The 21649-nt window shown below is 41.2% G+C and overlaps 3 protein-coding genes across 4 annotated transcripts; 2 read left to right on the forward strand and 1 right to left on the reverse strand.

Annotated features, from left to right (window-relative positions):
- Positions 1-151: 151 nt before the first annotated feature.
- Positions 152-6135, reverse strand: LOC309691445 (uncharacterized protein). 2 transcript variants are annotated; one of them, XM_082509092.1, is made up of 7 exons: positions 6056-6135; positions 5420-5473; positions 5192-5294; positions 5006-5087; positions 4684-4873; positions 3246-3449; positions 152-1006 (listed from the first exon to the last, which is right to left on the reverse strand). In XM_082509092.1, exons 4-7 carry the CDS (start codon positions 5056-5058, stop codon positions 278-280), a joined length of 1176 nt encoding a protein of 391 aa, XP_082365218.1. In that variant the 5' UTR covers positions 5059-5087; positions 5192-5294; positions 5420-5473; positions 6056-6135; the 3' UTR covers positions 152-277. The 2 variants fall into 2 exon arrangements, with proteins under 2 accessions (XP_082365218.1, XP_082365219.1); XM_082509093.1 differs by having other exon boundaries at positions 5420-5597; positions 6056-6104.
- A 15-nt stretch (positions 6136-6150) lies between these two features.
- On the forward strand, positions 6151-16221 carry ska3 (spindle and kinetochore associated complex subunit 3). The gene is made up of 11 exons (XM_082509089.1): positions 6151-6410; positions 6499-6560; positions 7318-7489; positions 7613-8042; positions 8176-8237; positions 9687-9886; positions 9960-10166; positions 12178-12366; positions 12515-12594; positions 12939-13066; positions 15195-16221. Exons 1-11 carry the CDS (start codon positions 6293-6295, stop codon positions 15350-15352), a joined length of 1806 nt encoding a protein of 601 aa, XP_082365215.1. The 5' UTR covers positions 6151-6292; the 3' UTR covers positions 15353-16221.
- Positions 16222-16245: 24 nt separating this feature from the next.
- LOC309691443 (uncharacterized protein) lies at positions 16246-21322 on the forward strand. The gene is made up of 2 exons (XM_082509090.1): positions 16246-16624; positions 17329-21322. The coding sequence occupies exons 1-2, from the start codon at positions 16339-16341 to the stop codon at positions 18663-18665; spliced, it is 1623 nt and encodes a 540-aa protein (XP_082365216.1). The 5' UTR covers positions 16246-16338; the 3' UTR covers positions 18666-21322.
- Positions 21323-21649: the final 327 nt, after the last annotated feature.

A 21649-nucleotide genomic window follows, 5' to 3' on the forward strand; every position in this document is an offset into this window, starting at 1 on the left:
AAATGACTGTGAGATCACTTATTGTCTAGTATAGCTCAGAGAATCATTTCATCTGTGATTGGTTGTAATGTTTTAGCTCATCTGTGTGGATAAGACCCAAGTTTTAATAAACTGGACTTTAGCCATAAAGCAAGGCAAATACTCGTGCATGTTGTTTTTCTCTAAAATAATATTTATTTAGAGGCAATAGTACACAAGATATCCACCAACAAATCTAAAGCTGATAGTGTAGCAGAATTATGAAACATGTGCATGAGACCAGCAGACGATCTCTCTTTCATCCAAACACACACACGGTGCCTGAGGCCAGCCGGTGTTTGTACTCATAGAGGTAGTAGGAGGCTTGAGGGAAGTTGCATTTCATCTCCATCCTGCCCGGAACAACATGGACGGCCACACCAGATCCCAACCCCTCCTGCAGCTTCTTCAGCATGCGGGAAGCCAGGTAGCGCCTAGCCCTGCCTGGGTCTTCTTCTATGGAAGCGTACACCTCAGGTGGTGGGTTGGGGATCTTCCATTCCAAATCCACGATGAGCTGGTGGATGCGGCTTTTATCCAGTGTAGTGGGTGTGTCCCGGTAGCACGCCACCACATGGGGGATAGGAGCTTCAGATGCCACGGAGAGCAAATTGCCAGGCTGTCGTTCTGTCGCTTCACCTTCATTTTCTCCTCCTTCCTCCTCCTCCTCCTCCTTGGGTCCCACAGCGGGGTGGAGCATCACCGCCCAGCGCAGCCAATCGTAATTCTTCTCCAGGGTTTTCAGGATGCTCCCTGCCGCCTCGTCTGGGGGAAATCGGTTGTGGACGGCCTCCTGCAGCTGCTGCCGTATATCCTCTTCCGCCTGCTCCAGGAAGTAGCCTAAGCAGCGACCTCCCGTGTTCTTCATTTTCCTGTACAGGGCGCCCATACGGTCAGACCAGCTCTTGATAAGCAGAGCCTGGTCTCTTCCTGTTAGGGAAGCTTGAGTGAAGAGGCAGAGCAGACCAGTGCCCAGGACAAAATTTATCTGTCAGAAGAAAGAGGAGAAAAAGAACGTGAACATGTGAAAGTGTCCATGACCCATAAATCCTTTAGCCAGCATTTTAGTCTGAGAAAGTGGAACCACAGGAACAAAACAGCTCTTTAATAAACATGCTTTTTGCCTTTAAATGGTGTAAATACACCTCACCCTAACACTGTATGTTGAAAAAAATGACAATGCACATGACAAACTGACTGTTCTCCTGTGACCCAGTCACCTTTCTGAGTAACAGCTGTAATTCATAATAAAATCACTGCTCGCAAGGCTTTAACAAACCTGACCTTTATGAGTCAAAAAAGCATATCCAGTGTTAGTCAGGCTCCTTTAGTGACAACACAGAGGGTTCTTATAATAATAATATTAATAATAATCAAAGCATTATTATTTCAGGTTTGGGTAATTATCTTATGTAGATGTAAGATTTTGTCTGGTTTAAGACAAAATGACATCGCCTTGGTTCTTGTTTCAGCACCAGAAGCATAATCACAGCAGATTACGTTATCACCTAAAATATGTTTATCTATGATAAGTTCTTCAAGGTTAAAGAAACTTGGCTGTAGTTTCTTTGATTAGCAAGGTTGGGCTCTTCAGGCTTGACCACATGATTTGCAGCCATGACTTTGATTACTATAGTTGGTTCAAAATGTCCTTCTCTCAAAGTAAACCCTGCAGCTATATACACTGTGTGCAAAATAAGCTCCGTTTTCTCATTTTTATTTAAACCACACCATGAAGGCACATTTTGCAACTATCATTTCACATCAGTTAGCTCGCCGTGTTTTTATATAAGTGCACTTGTGCAAATCAGTCCTTGAAAAGAGAAACGTGCAAACAAATTTACTCATTCAGAAGCAGAAGCTGCTTCAGCATTAAGGCTAATCCACACTTAAGCCCTTTAATAAGTGGACTCTGGACTGATTTGACTTTCTTGGATGGAAACTCTTCTCTTCACTGCGGTGATGACTGAAGAAAACAACTGTTCTAAACGGACAAGCAGCGCAAAGTGTGCACACTTCCTTTAACACCGTCTTACATTTTGTTTATAACAAGGAGGTCAGTGCTGACCCCACACAGCCAATTATGGTTTAAAGATAATCATCTAACTGCTTTTATATAACAAACAAGCCTGTGACTTCTGGGAGATTCATTTCCTGTAAAATTGGACAGTCGTTATGTAGCAGACTGGCTCTGTGTGTCTTGCCAAGGGGAATGACAGATGGACTAAAGGACCCACAGTGACCATCAGGTCACTTTTAAATGTAAGAAATAGAAAAAAAGAAGTCTGTTTGATTCTGTGCATAAAGGAGGAAAATGCTTTTATGGTAATAAAACCAGTAACCTTTCAGTTTCTTTACAAGAAACTAATGATTTTTAAATTTTAGCTTTAAAGCCTGAGCTCTTCATCTATCGAAGCAAGCGACAGAACACATTTGTTCCCAGCACAGGCAAAGGTGGAATTTGCCGACTCAGCTCACGAGAAAGACAAGAGAAGGTCACAGCGCCGCAGATTAAATATTCAGTTTATTTTCATAGCAAGAAGACAGATGCAGCATGCTTCATTCCCCACGGGACCTCAGTGCCTTTCTGTCACATTTATCTTTTTTGCTATGAAAACTAATAGTTAATCTGGTACAGCTGTGCTTCTCACTGCATTTTCCTCTCCTGCATTTTTTCCATAACTCGTTCTCAGTGGGATTGGATATATTTGTGCTGTTATATATGTGACTGCATCTAACATAGAGTCTTCATTTTTGGATCTTATATAATGAAGTTCCAGGATTGTTTTTTAATTATATATTTTTTTCCTTTCTCTTGGTTTGTACTTGATTGGAGATTTGTATTTACGGGATACCAAACTGCTTTAGACCTTGAAACTGAGGGCGTGTTGAAAAAGTGACCAGTTCTTTTTTTTTTTCCAGACTGTCCTTCAATGGGCTGTTTGAAGTATTTTGGGGGTGAGGTTCGAAGCTAATTTATGTTTGATCGGGGGACCAAATAATGCATTTTGCCAGTGAAGGTTCTCACAAAGATAAATGTGCCAAAAAAAGTGTGTGTGCATTTGTGCATAAGATTGCACAAACCTCACCTCAGGCTTGCGTGCCTGTGCATAATGAAAGTCAAATAAGAAAAAAATGAAACTTTAATGACCCCGACTCCCTGCAGCCAAATGAGTTAATCACAAATACCCCTCCACACCAAGCACCACCCTTCCACATCCACTAACCTTGACGCAGAACTCGCTCAGCTCCCAGCGTTTGGGCTTGTGGCTCAGTATGACCTCCTCCAGCAGTGGGGGCTGGTCTGTCAGCGCCGACACTCCCATTAGACGATTGTAGAGTGCTGTTAGCTGCCTCTCCAGCCGGTAATCCTGCACGTACTGCAGGAACACCTCAGTCTCCTTCTTGGTGAAGTCTGACTGGGCCCTCACCTAAAACCAGAGGAGATGGAGTGCATCTAAAACCCAGTGGTTCGGGGCAATAATAAACTCTATACTTCAGTTTACTACAGGTCAAATTAAAAACATGGCATTTTCCTTTAATATGAAGGAATGTTAGTAAATAATCTGGACAAGGACACATAAAGCTTTTCCGGTTCTCACACTCAGCACCTTTTCTATCAATTTAGGTGTTTGCACTCACATTTGGCAGCTTTTAGCTGATGAAGAGTCTCATTATCTCTCATCCGTTCACTCCAAAAATAACCAGCCACCCAGAAAATGACAGTGGGTAAACGTTTCCATGAATTCATTTGCTGCCTGTGTTTTTGTTACCACCCCACCTTGCCACCCTATCCACCACCAGCACCAAATTCAAATACCTGTAAACTTATGACATAACCAAATGCCACACTTAGCCGCGGAAATAATTAAAGAGAAAAATAGAAGGCGTAAGCCTGTTAATACGAGTCAGTAGAAATGAGCAGATGCTTTAATCATACATCTGGTCCCATATTTTTACATAATACACTCACAGTGATGAATTCAAATGCAGTCCCAGTGTAAGCTTAGGGGTCTTTGTGCTTTACTTTTAAATATTTGTACTCTTCAGGCTTTATATATGCCAATTTATTGCCATAATACTGTTTTACATCCACCAGTGCTTCCAAGTCCTTCACCCTGTTTTCAGACAATTTGATAAAAAAGACACTTCCCAGGATTAATTTCACCTTAGAGAACTGACGGTGAAGCTAGCAATTGAAAATTTGGCCCAGGTTTTGATAAATAAACCTGCTTCCAGTCAGAATAGGGTCCAGAGGTTGGAAACTTCACATATATTAGACTATAGGCGTATGTAAGAAGTGTTTTGAGTAGAAAAGGAGAGCACAGGCAGGATTTCTTTTTAGCATTTTTTTTTTATTTTCTTTGATTTTAATTGTGGATTATTCAGTCTGTGTATGGTTTTATGTTAATGTATTTATTTATTTGTCTGTCATGGGATCAGTGAATAAAGATAAAATGTTCACGTCCCAGAACTTGAGGCATGATGTTCCAGTTGCTCATTTTATTTGCATACCCATTAAATAATTATATAATAAAATTATCACCATTGCTAATGAAATACTTGCTTTTATAGTCTCTTTTCTAGACTTTGCATCATTTATTCAGCTATATTACACAACCTTCCACATAAAATTGTGTTTATGAGGTCGTAGAGTTTTCTCACCGCAGTGCCCAGCTGGTAGTACACCACAGCCAGGTCGTTCTCCAGCTGATGGACCTCCTGGTCCTTCAGCAGGCCGTAGCTCGTTGCTCCCAGCTCCTGGTCGATGTGGTCCAAGTTCTTCTTGGCCAGCTCAGTCTCCTCTTGTGTAGCACTGCCACCAAGATAGGAACAGATGCCCTGGACCAAGACCCTGTGCACAGCAAGTAAGTAAAGACACTCCTGGTTTAGCCCCCCCCCAAAAAAAGACAAAAAAACCGTTTGTATATAACAATAAGTTTGCATAGCTACAATGTGAATTATCATGTCAAAGAGGAACACCCACCTCACAGTCTGCATGTAGCCCACTGGCTCCAAAACCTTTCCAAACATCGCCATGGCTCCTGAGCTGTCCTCTGGAAGGTTATCTAAGGAGAAAATGAACAGTTGAGATTTAGAAATGATGGAAGTTGGTGTAAATCACTGTGACATTTACCAGATCAAAAATCCTCTGGTTCTTTTTACACCTCACCTCGCTTGTTCGGTGTGCAGGTTTGTGCTGACCTTCACAGTGCGCTATTTATATAAAATCAGTGTATCTGATAAGCGCCTTCCACCTACAATACCTTTTTGAACTTGAGAGGAAGAAAAAAGTGATGCGTACAGATTAATGTAAAGCTAGATTAACATTTGTGAAATGCTGAGAGGTGCATGTTCACCTGTGCACATGTATTGCAGGTGTTATATTTTCACATAATACCTGTATAAATAGTACATGTCATTTTCCAATCGTTTAGTCCAGTGCAGATCCAGGCTGTGGAGACAAACACAAGATCCTCTATTCATCAGAGGTTTCCTGGGTTCAGTTTCTCTGGGTCTATACAGCTCCATCTCCTGGCTGCATGGTCTCAGTATTTAACCTTTTATCCGGGTTATTTCTGGGGCATGTGGAGCCAAACAATATTGACATCTCTTTAAAATGGAGGTAACTGAATGTGTTTATATAGACCTGGAGCATTATCTCACATTAAAGGAGGGGTCATCTTCTATTTATCCTGAAATATAGCATTGCAGACTATTCAAAATAACATATACTGTACAAAAAAGCGCATCTAATCTTTATACTTGCTACACATGATATCCTTCTCTGTTCCATTCTGTTTATTTGCACAGCATTTTGAATTGAATTCTCCAGAAACATCTTCTGATGTAGGTTGCATAAAAGGTCATGGAGTATTAAGACAAAAGCAACGTTGAAATGGAGTCAAGTCGATTAAACAATATAATAAATATTTCAGTGTCACAATGCCGAGCACGATATGAAGAAGTAACCATATACTCATGCCACTAAAATGCGCTGTCAAATAGAAAAATATCAAACGTTCGTCAGTTTTACCTTGTCTGTTAACACAGGGGGCGCGAATAAAACCCTTTGCACGTTAAACACTAAAACCCAAGAAGAAGAAGAAGAAGAAGAAGAAGTCTCTTCCGCTTAATACCGGAAGAGGCGCCAAAATTGAAATTTAGTTCTTTCTGCCGACATAGAAACGATAAACAAACGGCCTTTGAAGGTCTGACGTCGGTTTCAGAGTAACTGAGTGCGCTTTTGCTCGTGTCGGACTTTTGCCTGAAAATGGACTCGACTACACAATTCTTCAGGAAGCTGAAAAAGCTGGCAGTGACTCTGGAATCTGAGACTGCCAAGCTCCAGCTCGCATTTGAAAACCGCAACAGCGACGACGACGAGAGCGGTGAGAAACACGCTGACACACAGGCTGCTTAAATCGCTTACAGTGAACTCATCGCACATATCTCAATATGAATTCTTTTCTATTTCAGAAAAGACAGCCAGAGCGATGCGAGCCTATCATGAACTGAACTGTGACGTAGGGAACCTGAAGGTAAAAGTTAGCACGTCTTTTTTTTTTTTAAATTGCATCTAAAGGTGGCGACATATACACAGGTTAGCGCGACAATGCAATATTTTATCAGCAGCTGCAACAAAGATCGTTAAATGCGTTATGTAAAATTAACCAAATGCATTCAAAAGTCCTGCACTCAAAATCTTACTTTAGGCAAACTTTGTATTTAACATATTAAAGGTAGAACTGTGGTGATGCACGATTATCTATTACACTTTTACATCCTTTATACTGTGGCTCCCAACTCAGAGACAGACCCTTTCAAAAGGCCAAGATAAATGTGGTTATTCTCTAATTATTGCCTTTCTTTTAAATACAGTTTGGCCTGCATCGTTATAAAAGCAAGTCTTGTCATTTGAAATGCCTGAGTGCACTTGTTCAGAAGGCATAAAAATTAAATTGCATTTCTGTGCTGTGTAACTGCGTACAAAACGCTATTGATTTTACCTACAAAATTACTACCCGTTATGTATTACTGCAGGTAAAACCATTTTGCTATTGTTGAACTCTCCACTGAAGTGAGAATAATATAAAGTCTTTAGCTGCCAAAGGTTTTCCACGTCTTTGACTTCTGTTAACTTGACGCTTATTTCAAGCATCATAAGGAATATCTGTGTGTCATTTATAAACCGATTATTCATAGCAATATCTTTATTGAAGACTAATATTGTAAATTGGTCGGGCGGTTCATTTTTGAATGGTGAGTGCTCATCACTTCTAGTCTCTTCTCGGGTAGGGACAGATCCAGGATGCCTTGGCTCAGCAGAAAGCAAAGAATAATGAGGCGAGCAGCTTCATTAAGGCGTGTAGAGTAATGGACCAGAAAGTCTTCAAGGACATTGAGAGGCTGAAGAGACACTGCGAGAACTATGGTTACCAAGCTCCCTGTGACACCCAGAGATCAACCAGTAAGTATTAACAATGGCAAAACGACTACATAACACTGGTAATCACGTGTAATGATTTCTTTTCACTTAAAAGAAAAGCGACATGCATTTATGGTGTTCTTATTGTGACTTTTTCTTGTATAGAGCCTAAAGATCAGGCGGAGGAGGCTAAAGATGAAGAAGCAGATGACGACTCAGTGGAAGAGGAAAATCAGGAGGAGGATGGAGGGAATCCTTCCTCAATGGCTCCAAAACCAGAGCTGCCCAACACTGATGTGCTGCGAACTCCACAGCTCTCTGATTTTGGTTTGTCTGAACTGCACCTAAGGAGAGTTCTGGCTGGGACTGAGTGGTGTTCAGAAGTTCCCCCAATGCCTGAGATGAACCTTCCTCAACCCTCACTCAAAGCATCTCTACCATCGCCCATGCCCATTACCCCCAAATGTAACCTGCGAATGGATGACTACGAACTCCAAACACCCCAGATGCACGACTTTGGCATCACAGAGCACACAATGTGTCTGAACAATGACTTCACCATGAATCTGTTCAAGAAGACTGAGAACCAACCAAGGTAGAGTGGTATGAACTATAATGACCCCTGTCGGCCACACTCAGGGTTTGTAGTGTTACTACTGCAGGTCCTTTAAGACTTTACTGTGTAAAACTGCTTTTTCCTACTTTATGAGTCTCTTCTTGTTCAACAGACCATTACAGGACACAACTGAACCACCAGTGAACGGTTTAATAGACAGTTTGCAGACTAAAGGTATGAAACTGTCAACCTCATAGCTCTTCTTCACCCCACAATAGGTGACTGTCATCTACACTCATGGAAAAGAGAAAGTTTTCACAAAACTCTACGCTGTCCTGTTTAAAAACTAAGTACGCCCAATGATTCAGTACTTTGTAGACACGTCTAGACCCGTAACTTGAAGTAATAACTTGAAGTAAATATACAGACAATAACTTGAAGTAATTGTCTGTATAACTTTATCAGTCTGTCAGTTTGTCCTGGAGAAATTTTGGCCCACTCTTCTTTACAACATCAAGTCTGTGGCCATTTATGCACCGCTCTCTTAAGGTCTGCACTTTGATTGTACCATTGTTACACATTGATTCTTTTCTTTGTCAGCCATTCTGTTGTTGATTTGCTGATATTCTTGGGATCGTTGTCCTCTTGCATGACCCAGTATCAGCCAAGCTTTGTCTGTCGGACAGATGGTCTCACATTTGATTCTAGAATCCTTTGGCATACAGAGAAATTCATGGTCGATGAATGACTTCAAGGTGTCCAGGACCTGTGTCTGCAAAACGATCCCAAATAACCACCCTGCCTGAATGCTATTTGATTAGCTGCTATTTAAGATCTTAGTTTCTGTGGAACGGTGTACTCACCTTTTCACAGGACTGAACAGAGTTCAGTGAAAACGTTTTTTTCACACAAATGTATAAAGTATACATCTTTAGTAAAGAAATCGGATGTCTTTACTATTCAGGAAACAAGATGTTTCTCTTCTTCAGTTGTCTTTTTCTTGCATGACTTTATCCAGCACTTAGTTTATGATCAGATGTTTCCCTTTGCATTTATTTTCATCTTACATTTTCTAAACAGTGTTTTTTCGAGTGTTATAAACTATTTAAAATATCTTACTATTTATTTATTAGTAAGTTGTAAGTAATCTTATGTCATGACATATTCTGATGCCTGTTAATTAAAAAGTGCATGTTTGAATATGGTTATGTTTTCATTGTCTTAAGTTTAATAATGATACAAAATCCCCAGCGTTTAGCCAGTGGAGACTACAAGTTTCCACATCACACTTGTGCAGATTTTTTCACTACTTGGATCTGAAAAAAAAAGTGTACTGAACATTTTGTTCAGCGAAATCTGACGTCCAAAAGAGAAATAAAAAAACACTGACCAAAACGAGCTTTTCATAGAAAATGATCAGCTTTAAGTACTCGGGAACTACATTTGTTTTTATTAAACAGCTCAAGGCTTTGTCAGTGCACCATTTTCTATCTGAAATGTTGCTTGTTTTTCAAAGATGCCACCTGAAGGTATTAAAAATTCTATACTATGTATTTAAAATACCTAGTATTTTGAAAAATAAAAGTAGCACATGTAGAGAAACGGCACCAGGCTGTTAAGAGAAAGCACTGCAGTGAAATGGTTCTAAATATCTTCCTGTGACATTGTTTTGATTACCTTCAGCTGAAAAGCTGGAATCACCAGAGCCGCCTGTGTTTTGTACCCCGGGATTCAAGATCAAAAAGACAAACGGTCACTCGTCTCCAACTGCACAAGGCACTGGTGTCCCAGAATTCCCCTGTCACCCTGGCAACCTACCTGCCACACCCAAAGTCCCAGCATTTCAAACGCCGTACGTGAACAGACTAGTCAGTACCAAAAAGGTAAGAAATAAAATGTAACTGTGTGTTTTTGTTTCTGACATTTTAATTTCACATCACCTTTTTAATTTTTTAGAGCACACAGCAGCCTGAGCCATCCGTTATGCAAACGGATAATGACACCCAGACCTTGGATCTTCCATCCCCACCTTGTAACAGGGCAGCTGGTTTCAAACGCACCTGGGAATATGATGTGCCCGATATATCCACCACGGGTTTAGAGGACAAGCAGTTGCCAGTGATGCCCAACCTAGAGTCTGCTTTGGGAAATTCTTTACAAAGCGTAAGACGAACAGGAAAGCATTTACTTTTAACCAGAGATGCTCACGGCTTTATGGCAAACAAAATGACAAGTCAGATGTAATACAGTGGGGCAAAAAAGTATTTAGTCAGCCACCGATTGTGCAAGTTCCCCCACTTAAAATGATGACAGAGGTCAGTAATTTGCACCAGAGGTACACTTCAACTGTGAGAGACAGAATGTGAAAAAAAAAATCCATGAATCCACATGGTAGGATTTGTAAAGAATTTATTCGTAAATCAGGGTGGAAAATAAGTATTTGGTCAATAACAAAAATACAACTCAATACTTTGTAACATAACCTTTGTTGGCAATAACAGAGGTCAAACGTTTACTATAGGTCTTTACCAGGTTTGCACACACAGTAGCTGGTATTTTGGCCCATTCCTCCATGCAGATCTTCTCGAGAGCAGTGATGTTTTGGGGCTGTCGCCGAGCAACACGGACTTTCAACTCCCGCCACAGATTTTCTATGGGGTTGAGGTCTGGAGACTTTCAAATGCTTCTTACGGAGCCACTCCTTTGTTGCCCGGGCGGTGTGTTTTGGGTCATTGTCATGTTGGAAGACCCAGCCTCGTTTCATCTTCAAAGTTCTCACTGATGGAAGGAGGTTTTGGCTCAAAATCTCACGATACATGGCCCCATTCATTCTGTCCTTAACACGGATCAGTCGTCCTGTCCCCTTGGCAGAAAAACAGCCCCATAGCATGATGTTTCCACCCCCATGCTTCACAGTAGGTATGGTGTTCTTGGGATGCAACTCAGTATTCTTCTTCCTCCAAACACGACGAGTTGAGTTTATACCAAAAAGTTCTACTTTGGTTTCATCTGACCACATGACATTCTCCCAATCCTCTGCTGTATCATCCATGTGCTCTCTGGCAAACTTCAGATGGGCCTGGACATGCACTGGCTTCAGCAGCGGAACACGTCTGGCACTGCGGGATTTGATTCCCTGCCGTTGTAGTGTGTTACTGATGGTGACCTTTGTTACTTTGGTCCCAGCTCTCTGCAGGTCATTCACCAGGTCCCCCCGTGTGGTTCTGGGATCTTTGCTCACCGTTCTCATGATCATTTTGACCCCACGGGATGAGATCTTGCGTGGAGCCCCAGATCGAGGGAGATTATCAGTGGTCTTGTATGTCTTCCATTTTCTGATGATTGCTCCCACAGTTGATTTTTTCACACCAAGCTGCTTGCCTATTGTAGATTCACTCTTCCCAGTCTAGTGCAGGTCTACAATACTTTTCCTGGTGTCCTTCGAAAGCTCTTTGGTCTTGGCCATGGCGGAGTTTGGAGTCTGACTGTTTGAGGCTGTGGACAGGTGTCTTTTATACAGATGATGAGTTCAAACAGGTGCCATTCATACAGGTAACGAGTGGGGGACAGAAAAGCTTCTTACAGAAGACGTTACAGGTCTGTGAGAGCCAGAGATTTTCCTTGTTTGAGGTGACCAAATACTTATTTTCCACCCTGATTTACGAATAAATTCTTTACAAATCCTACCATGTGAATTCATGGATTTTTTTTTTTTCACATTCTGTCTCTCACAGTTGAAGTGTACCTCTGGTGCAAATTACTGACCTCTGTCATCATTTTAAGTGGGGGAACTTGCACAATCGGTGGCTGACTAAATACTTTTTTGCCCCACTGTATGGCTAGATTTTATGAAAGGTTGGTTAAATAAAATGAACTGTAATCTCCAGAAGGGAAACTTCCTTCTTATAGTAACAGACTAATATAGCTTCTAAAAAAATGTTTTCAGTCCATCATAATATATCAAAATATTTTTTTCACCACAAGAAATTTTTAAGAAAAAAGGTGTAATAAAAAAATTAAAAGCATCTTACTAGCAAACAAATTCTGTTGTTTTACATGAAGTCAAAAATGAGCTAAAATTGCTCATTTGATTTTCATTCCTGTGCACAGATGAGATTTATCAAAATGTGAATGAAACATGTTTAAAGGTCAAAGTTTTTCCTGTCATTTACAGAGCAATGGGAAAATCCTGAAGTTCAGCGAGAATGAAAAGGTGGCTAAGGAGCCCAATGTCAACAGCCTGGAGTTGGATGGACTCACCCAGGAGTTCAGCTTGGGGACACCTCGTATAAGAGCACACTACCAAGAGCCAACCACCCCGGAGATGCCAGACCTGAGCTCTGTCACACAGGACATCTGTAAAGTTAGTCTTGTTTAGTCCCATAAAAGCACTTTTGAAATCCATAGGTTTGCTGTTTGCAGATAAATTCATGTTCCTTGTTGACGTAAATGTTACATAACATTTATAATTTGTGAAATTTCCTCTCGTGCTCTTTCCTCCTATTTTGTAGCTTGTGTCCCAGGCTCAGTTGAAGAAGACAACAATGACAAATGAACACCCACCTGTCAAGCCTGACAAAAAGAAACACAGGTAGCCCGTTATAAAATAAGAAATATAGATATAGGTGGCAATATTTAATTCATGAACTCTAAATTAGTAGCTTTTATTGTGTGTCCATTCCAAAGTTGCAGATCAGGCTGGTGCTCGGTAGCAGAGAAGAATATTAATGTAAAATATTAGATATGAGATATCATTTGTATATATTTTTAATAAATGTTGAACTTTTGTGTTGCTTATTTCAGTCTCTCCTGATGAAATATGTGTTAATTTCTTTATTTCACTCAGTTTTATCCATTCTTACATGATGCGTGCCTGCAGTCTTTCTTTCAAAACTTTGATTGTGACGTGTCACCTTCCATCCATTCCTCTCCCAGATCTGCAAGTCTGCCTGAAGTGTCAGAGAACGAGTTCCAGAGTTTACCGAGCTACCTGAGGCAGATGAGCCTGAACAGCCTCAACCAAACGGTTCACAACATCAACAATTTCATGGCAGAGTATCAAGGTCAGTGTTATATTTGTGCACAGGGTCATGGATGAATGCAGCTCTTGTTTAAACAGCTCCAGTTATGGAGGATGGCTGCGCCCTCCATGACTCTGGTTCTACCGGAGGTTTCTTCCAGTTAAAAGGGAGTTTTTCCTTCCCACTGTTGCCAAGTGCTTCCTTATAGGGGGTCCTCTGATTGTTGGGGTTTTCTCTGTAATATTGCAGACCTTTACCTTCCAATATCAAATACCTAGAGGCAGCTATTGTGATTTGGTGCTATATTAATAAAACTGAATTGAATTGAATAGCTTTGTAACTGTAGTGGAGAAGAATGTAATCATACATTAATGTACTACAGGACACACCACAGTCAAGGTGCGTGAGAAACGGAGACTCTGACGCAGCAGTTTAAACTTCTCACTGAGGCAGTGGTGTTGATGTCGTGGTCAGTAGTTTAGAAAACACCTGTGATCTCACACACAGTGGTTTTCAGATTGGCTGCAAACTTGGAAAACAAATTATCTTGCTGGTTTGACTTTTGTTCAGTTGGATTTGATTACTGCAGTTACACTGGACTTCCACAGATTTCCTTTATTAAATCAGAGGAGCGCTTCCTGTTTTAAAAATAGCGTCCAGTAGTTTTCACGGTTATGCTGAAATCCTTCCCTGAATAAAGCTGTCATCCTCTGTTAGTTTGGACTGTTAATTAGCAGCAGAGGGTGCTATTTGCATAAGTAAACAACCAAATGGGAATGAACAGGTCTGTGCTGGCGATGTTTCCCTTGGTTACTCAATGGGAGATCATCTATAATCCACCCCGTTGTAGTTACAAACATGAGAGGTTAAAAAATGGTTTAATTGTTTAAAAAAACTGAGCTTCTAAAGTAACAAGAAATCTGGATTCACAGAAGCTGCTTTCGGCTGCTTCCTTGTCACAAGCGGGTGCCACAGCAGGTAGCGCTGCCTGTTTGATTTGGCAGTTTTACACCAGATGCCCTTCCTGACACAACCCCAATGAGAAATTAGGATTCATAAACCTGTCAAATTGTTCCTGATAGCAGCAAGAACTAGCTGTACTGTGTTAAACTTTTAGATTGCTTCAGACTGATTACACAATACCATCAGGGAAGCACCTGATCAGACTCAAATCTGAGGATTTGTCCCATTTTTAAAATCAAAGCGTGGGGACATCACATATAATATCTGTATACGACCAAGCCTGTCATCATATTTCATATTTTCCTGTCATATACATACTCTTACAATAGTAGATGCTCATTTTAAACACGACCAGAGTTTCAAATGATGTCGGTGATCCTTGTAAGCCCAAACGCTCAGGTTTCAAACTGCTGTCTTTTCACTTGTGTTTTTCTCATAAGAAAATATCCATTATATGCTCTTGTAAGGCGCACAGCTCTGTTTGTGAGGAGCATCCCATGAGAAGAAAGTTGGCTTAAAAGGAAGTGGCCTTGGGAAGGATGGTGGTGAAGGAGGGAAGCTAAAACTGCTCCTTTCACTGGATGAACTGTGGGGGCTGCACAAAGGGCCACATTCAGATAAACAGTTATTTAAAGCTGTGAATCATGCAAAGTTAACTTGATGTAGTCCAAAAATAAACATGTCAAGCTGGAAATGAGCATATTAGGTCCCAGCTGAATAGATCTACATCGTTTTCTCAAAGTACACACGGTCATATAATGGCTGTATCCACTGTTGTGCTTTCAGATAATTGTTTATACTCAGTGCTCAAGATAACAGTATGATATTTGGAAAGTAAACAAGAGATGTTTGTTATTTCTCTGATTGCAGATCTCTTGATTAAAATGTCTCAGGACATTTGCTACCAGCACCAGGCTGTTCATCTTTATTGTTAGCAGAACAGTCAGTTTGTTTCTTTGCCTGGTTTCATCAGTTTTACATTGATCTGGCTTCAGTGAGGTTTCAGCTACAAAATTACCATCATCAGTTACATAATTGGAATTGTATACCAAATAGATTTCCTCCAGTTTAAGCCCCCGAAACGTTTCAAAAAGCCAGATTTTTACAGACATGGTGTGTTTGTTATTTTAGCGGTATCCCAGCAAATCATCATGTGAACAAGCTCTCATTTCTCTAATCTGTCCCTTTTCTGTGGCGCCCTCTGCAGGAGAAACAACAGAGTTTCAGATGGAGAAGCTGAAGAAGATCATCAGTGTCGGAACCAAGGCCCCCGTATACATCCTCTGTCTCACAGAGCTCAAGAGACTGAAGCATGTGAGAGGAGACCGGAACACCTCTGTGTACAGACTGATCACACACATCTAAAGCTTGTCCATCCGTTGGCGAAAATCTATGTGATGTTAAGCACTTAAGCTGCAGGCAAAGATTATCTATCAAGTCAAACAGCAAAGAAAAACATACATTATGAAAAGAGTCCCAACAAATGAACTCAATCAGAGAAAGCAGCTATCCTTTATATTGTATATGGTTTGTGTTTTGATTGTAAATAGTACATGGACCTGTGAGTCAATAATTTGCATTTCCATGGTTGTATGCAATAAAATGGAAACTGGTTGTTTAGACAAGTAGTACAGATTCGTATAATACATAAAGATATATATTGAGACATTGTTGGATTAAAAAGGCTAAACTTTTATCAATAGCAAGCTCAGTCTTCTGCAGCGGGAGTATAACACATGACTTGCAGTAACCAATGGGTGTTAATAATTCAGCCACATGAATATGCATTGTCAAACTATAGATGGTTTATCCATCTACCACAGCTCACTTTTAATTGTCCTTACCCATTTGTATAAAGTTAAATAAAATAGCAAATGAGACTGTTAATCAGAAAATCCTGAACTTTTATTGCTCATTGCTGTGATGTGTTGCATGTGACTACTACTATCTTGATCTTTAACAAATTGGTAATTGGCTTTTCAAATATAACTAGTGAGTTTTATCTTTGTGCAGTCTAAACACACTTGTATTGAAATAAGCTACTGTATCACAGTTGTGTGCTGTGGATGAAAGCCAAGTACTGTACTCCAGTTTCAGAGCTGATTAACAGAGGGATCTAATAAGCTACAGGTATATTGCATCTGTTTTATACTGTCTGTGGTTGTTTCCAGTTGCTGTGGTTTGTTTTTTCCTTCGTCATGTTCATTTTCGAAAATTAAAAAAGAGCAAATTAACCATTTGTGTGATTTCGGGACATTAGCGTTTCTGCTTCTCGGCGTGAGTGAAGATCGCATTTCAATGACGTCGTCCCGAGATGGTCCAATCAGAGTGACGAAAGCTAACGGCCGTTGATGACGGAACTACAGTTTTTTTGTCGCCCTCTGGTAGACCACCATTTTGGGAGTCAAAACACCCAGCAAACTGCAGCGCACACTTCCACGCTTCTCCGTGGCCTTACTATGGTTCACACCTGTGTGGTGGCAGGCTGCAGGAACAGAAGGACACCAGGCACCACCTTATCTTTCTACCGTTTCCCACGGGACCCCGAGAGGAAGCAGCGCTGGATAGCTGCTGTGAACCGAGAGGGCTGGGTGCCGAACGACGGCAGTCGGCTCTGTAGTACTCACTTCATTTCAGGTATGAAGGCAAAACCACTCTGAACCCTAAAAGTGTCCCCCTGTGTGGTTTTTTTGTTTTGTTTTGTTTGTTTTTAAAGTAAACCAGTTCATACTGATGTTGCTAGGCTTCCACATAAACACTCGTGTCTAGAAAACCAAGGAGTTTGGTTTTTTTTTGCTGTCAGTGCAGTGTTGTGTTCAAAGGTTGCATGAAGTCAGGAGGGACAGTGGCATAGTCGGTGTAACTGCAGCGGGTAATAAACATGTTTAGGTTCACTATCACATAGTAAAAACCCTCACTGATTAAAATGACTGGAAAAAGGCGGTGTTTGTAGCTGTAAGCCTTTGAATATCTAAAAAATAGCTCTACGAAACTAAGTTCAGATGGAAATAAAATGTAGCATTACTGCAATTAATTCAGCTGGGATGGGTTATAAATTTTGTTTACTAAATATATGAAAGTAGATGCCGCTAATGGTACGTGGTATTTTAATGCTAGGTTTGTTTTGTTTTTATTGTCTGGTGTGTGCAATCTTTTTGTGTGCAAAGATTTTCATGCTTAAATTTTGTTTGTAGAGGAAAAATTAATTAGGGATGTACTGACTGAACAACAGCAACTGTTTGTTATTTTATGTATTGCACGCTACAAAATGAGAGAGCACTCTAAATCACAAGTATCATAAACAGATGAATTTGAATTAGATTCTTTTTTTTCACATGCAGGTAAACAGGTGAAGAATCCGCGCTCTCCGGATTATGTTCCTTCTGTGTTCACGGCGGCTCCCTTATGCCCAGAGATGAAGGAGCCGGGTGCCTTAGAGATCGTGGACAAACAGGAAGCACGGGTGGAGGCAGCCAATGCCTTGCTGTTCCTCCAGGGCCAGGGCATGTCTGCGGTGGATGAACAGGGCCAGGAAAAGCATCCTGAGGTGAAGGAACAGGAGACCACTGCAGAGGAGAGTGCCTCCTCCCTCAGCACTGAAGATGATGATGATGACGATGACGACGAAGATGATGATGATGATAATGATGATCAGTCTGTGAGTGACAGCAAGAAAGGAAAGTTTGCCCAGACATCTGATGTCCCGGTGAACTTTGATGACATCTTGAAAGCCCTGAAGAGGGAGAATCAGGCCCTCAAGGAGTCTGTGGAGAAAATGTCTCTCTCAGAGAACTCCTTAAGGAATGATGCTGAGAAAGTGAAGTTTTACACTGGTTTACCCAACTACTTTGTCTTAGAGACAGTCATGTGGCTGCTGGCACCTCACATGGATGGAATGAAAAACGTCAAGCTCTCCAAGTTCCAGCAGCTGCTGCTGACACTAATGCGTCTCCGCCTGGACCTCCGCAATCAGGACTTGGCTTATCGCTTTGGCGTGAAAGTCGGCACAGTTACCAGAACAGTTCACCGGATGGTCAGCATCATGTCCTCTACTCTGGTGCCAACGGCTGTCTTTTGGCCCTCCAGAGCTGAGCTCCGTAAAAACCTGCCAGCTGCGCTGCGAGCCTCTCACCCTGACTGCGCCGTCATCATAGACTGTTTCACCGTGCCTTTCGAGGACCCGGTCTCTCAGGGGGCGGGGCCAAGTTATAACGTGTTTAAGTATCTGATTGGCGTGGCTCCACAAGGCGTGGTCACTTTTGTCTCTAGGGGTGTGCTGGGAAACGTCAGTGACAAGAGCCTGGCTGAGGGCTGTGGATTCTTGTGCAAGCTTCTCCCGGGCGATGTCGTACTGGCAAGCCGTGACCTGGACATTGGAGACTCCGTGGCAGCACGTGGAGCCTTGTTTAAAATTGCTGACAGCTACCAGGGAGAAGCATATGGGAGAACAGAGGGCTCATTGCTGGCTGATCCTTCCTCTGAGACAGTGAGCGTGCAGAGGCATGTGGAGAGGGTGATCTCTATGGTAAAGCAGCGGTACGCCATGCTCACGGGCCCTGTCGAGAGCGCCTTCACCGCAGCCTCTGAGCGCACGTCGAACCTCTCAACCTTTGATAAGATTGTGCAAGTTGCCTGTGCCTTAAACAACCTGTGCATCTCTGCTGCTCCACTCGAGTGATGTGTAGACAAACGCCTCGTGCTCCTTTAATGCTGATCAGGCTCTTCAGTTCCCTTTACTGCTTTGGACTGCACTTCTTGCTGTCCCTCTGTGTCTGTGTGTCGACACTACATCATGACTACAGCAAATAGATCTATACTTTTCCACTATACTAACTTTCAATCTATGTCACTCCTTGTGATCTGGGTCAGTTTATACTTAGCAATAGGACCATTTCTCCAAATACAGAAACCACATTTCTGAGATGTGATGTCATTAAGTTATGCACCTCCCCTCACAAAGAATGGCTGACTTGCAAGAATTTATTTTGTTTAGGCTTTGGGTGAAAACTGAGTAAAGCCCTTATGAAATATGTCTTTATTAGCTACTTGTAAATGCTGAAGTATACACACTGCAGTTTGGGTAATGCATTTCCACTGATCCCACATCTCTGACTGTTAAGTGTGTCTTCCCCATCCCTGACTGTAGTTACCAGATTACATCCATCTGCTGCAGAGAAGTGGCATGTTGCTTAAACCTTTTTTAATTTTTATTTATTTTTTTGTTGCTTCCCTGCATCTAAATCAGGAACTGTGCACATAGGAATATGCATAGAAAGAGGTTAAAATAACAGAAATGCCAGACAAAGTAGTACACCGTAGTACTCCTCGGCCACAGTGTCTCCTCTCTGTTCACAGTGCAGGGACAGAAATGTCCTGTGGTTTGTGAAGGAGTACTGGTTGTAAACTCATCGTTTTTGGCATAGTCACATTTTTGTAAGCCAGGTACTTTTTATAGCAAGAGTACAGTCAGCTGTGATGATTAGCTACAAGTTGGCAATTCGAGCACATCTTGGAATGGCAGATGTCTTCAATGTCTTCATCAGCAGTGATTTGCTGGTTTTGCAGGTTTAAAAAATAATAGTAATGATGATGTTGATGAACAGAAAATTAGACTTTAGCTTGAGCTGTATACAGTGATTAACAATGATGTCCTTTTTTACTGAGCCACGTGTTTAGGTAATTATTAATTTTCCCAAAGTAGTTAAAGCTCCTTATTTAATACAAAAATCTCAAAAGAATCATCTTTTGTGTTGGTGCAGAAGTAAACAGTATTGCTGACATGCTGTTGAGCCTGAAGAAACACATTGTTAGATGAGTACATCAGCTACATTTAACATGTGGATTCATTCTCACTGGTTTGTCCTCTCCTGTGGGAGACTGTGACAGGCTTTGGTCCATGAGCACGAGCCACAGCAGTAGTTATGATACAAGGCTGCGGGTTATTTCCAGAAAGGTTACCCAGCAACTGAAATTTTGATCTTTTTAAAGGGTTTGACCTTTCAGTAATGTAGACACACCAACTGAAAAGTTTCTACTGATATACAGTATATCTGCATTTTTTTTTTTTAATTTGAAGATAACCCCTCTGATTATTGAATTACATATTTTAGTAGTGCTGCTTTGCTGGTGCCTTAGTTTGTAAAGCTGTTCCAGATCAGCCCATATTTTCTACAGATATTTATTTTGACATCATGCACTATTCTTTGGACTTTTTCCTGGTTTGGTCCCTAAGCCAGATGTGCATGATGAGTCAGCATCTGTAGTCAACAAGGTCTAAATGTGTGTTCCCATTGTTTTGTTGTTTGTTTGTTTTTAAGGTACATCATTCTTGTGTGCTCAACCTTCTGCCAAAACTAATCTAAAGTCACTACACTTATACTTATGTTTTCTCCTAAGGTTTGAGGGGCTACAATACAATTGGCTCAGGGCCCAAAAATGAATTGGGAATGCTCCAATAACAAAGACTACACTTAAGTTCAGGTGCTGGGCTTTAACAGGTGATGCTTCATAATCGGTGTTAGGTTCAGAATGTGCCTTCTGTTCTCAGACCCCTGGATATCCCAGACAACAGATGCTTGTCTGTCTTTTCTGACTGGTCATGTTTTGGTTGACACTGTATTGCTCTGGGGCTTCCATAAGGACATCTAGCCACAGTATTTAGTCCACTTGCCTGCTTTTCTCCCCTTCAATTAGCCATGGTGTTTGGCACTGCTGATGCTCTAAACAAACTATAAAAATCAAGTTAATTAGCAGTACTATGGGTTGATATATTTCTTCAGCAGTGCATGTACTTTGGATGAACACATGCTTCATTTTTTTTATTTTTTTTTATTAAGTCTTTGACTGAGTAGACTGTATCTGCAGACCTTGCTTGCTCTTTTATGGAGGGAGCGAAAAGCCCCCTTTTTTGACTGATTAAAATAGTCTTACAGGCTGGTTTAAATGGTGTTTGCCCGTTCCTAAGGTAGTGAGTGGCGCTGGAGGACTGTTATCAAGCAAGGCCAAATACCAGTATTAATAGTAGTTAAAAGGCTTTGTGAAATGACTGTTGGTTTATTCTGTCTGTATTTAGTTCTTACATGCATAAGAACAAAGTCAATACTTCCTATTTGATGTTTTTTCTGCTCTAAAATAAAAGAGCTTCTAGGTTGACATGTATGAAAGAAGTTTATAAACTCATGTTCTCACACTACATTGCTGTTTGACATTATTGTTACGGACGCATGTGCTTCCATGATGTGTAAACTCCTGAAGGTTTCCTGTTTAGTTTCTCTTTTAATATAGCTCCTGTGACTGAAAAAATAAAGTTGTGGAATTGCATCAGCTTACCCAGTACCCAAGAGTCGCCGTTATGTTATTCTGTGTGTACGTGTAAAATATTGAAGCTCTGTGCTGTACGTGTTGTCCTGTGATAACTGACATTATTATAACGTTTTATTTGCTTTCACACTGAGTCATTGGTAAAAACTATTTCCAAGGCCGGAGAGGGGTGACTGAGTAATGTAATGTGCAGATATACTTTATTTATCAAAGGGAAAAATGCTTGGAGGAAGCTCCGCCTGTGAATATTTCAGAGGAAGGAAATCAAGACGTCTCACTCCGTTGCTTTTTGCAGTCACTGCAGCGGTGAAAACCACAGCTCGTTACTACTCGCTATTGCAC

This window comes from Aulonocara stuartgranti, assembly GCF_965226115.1.
Source record: "Aulonocara stuartgranti genome assembly, chromosome: 16".
In the NCBI taxonomy this organism is placed as follows: Eukaryota; Metazoa; Chordata; class Actinopteri; order Cichliformes; family Cichlidae; genus Aulonocara; species Aulonocara stuartgranti.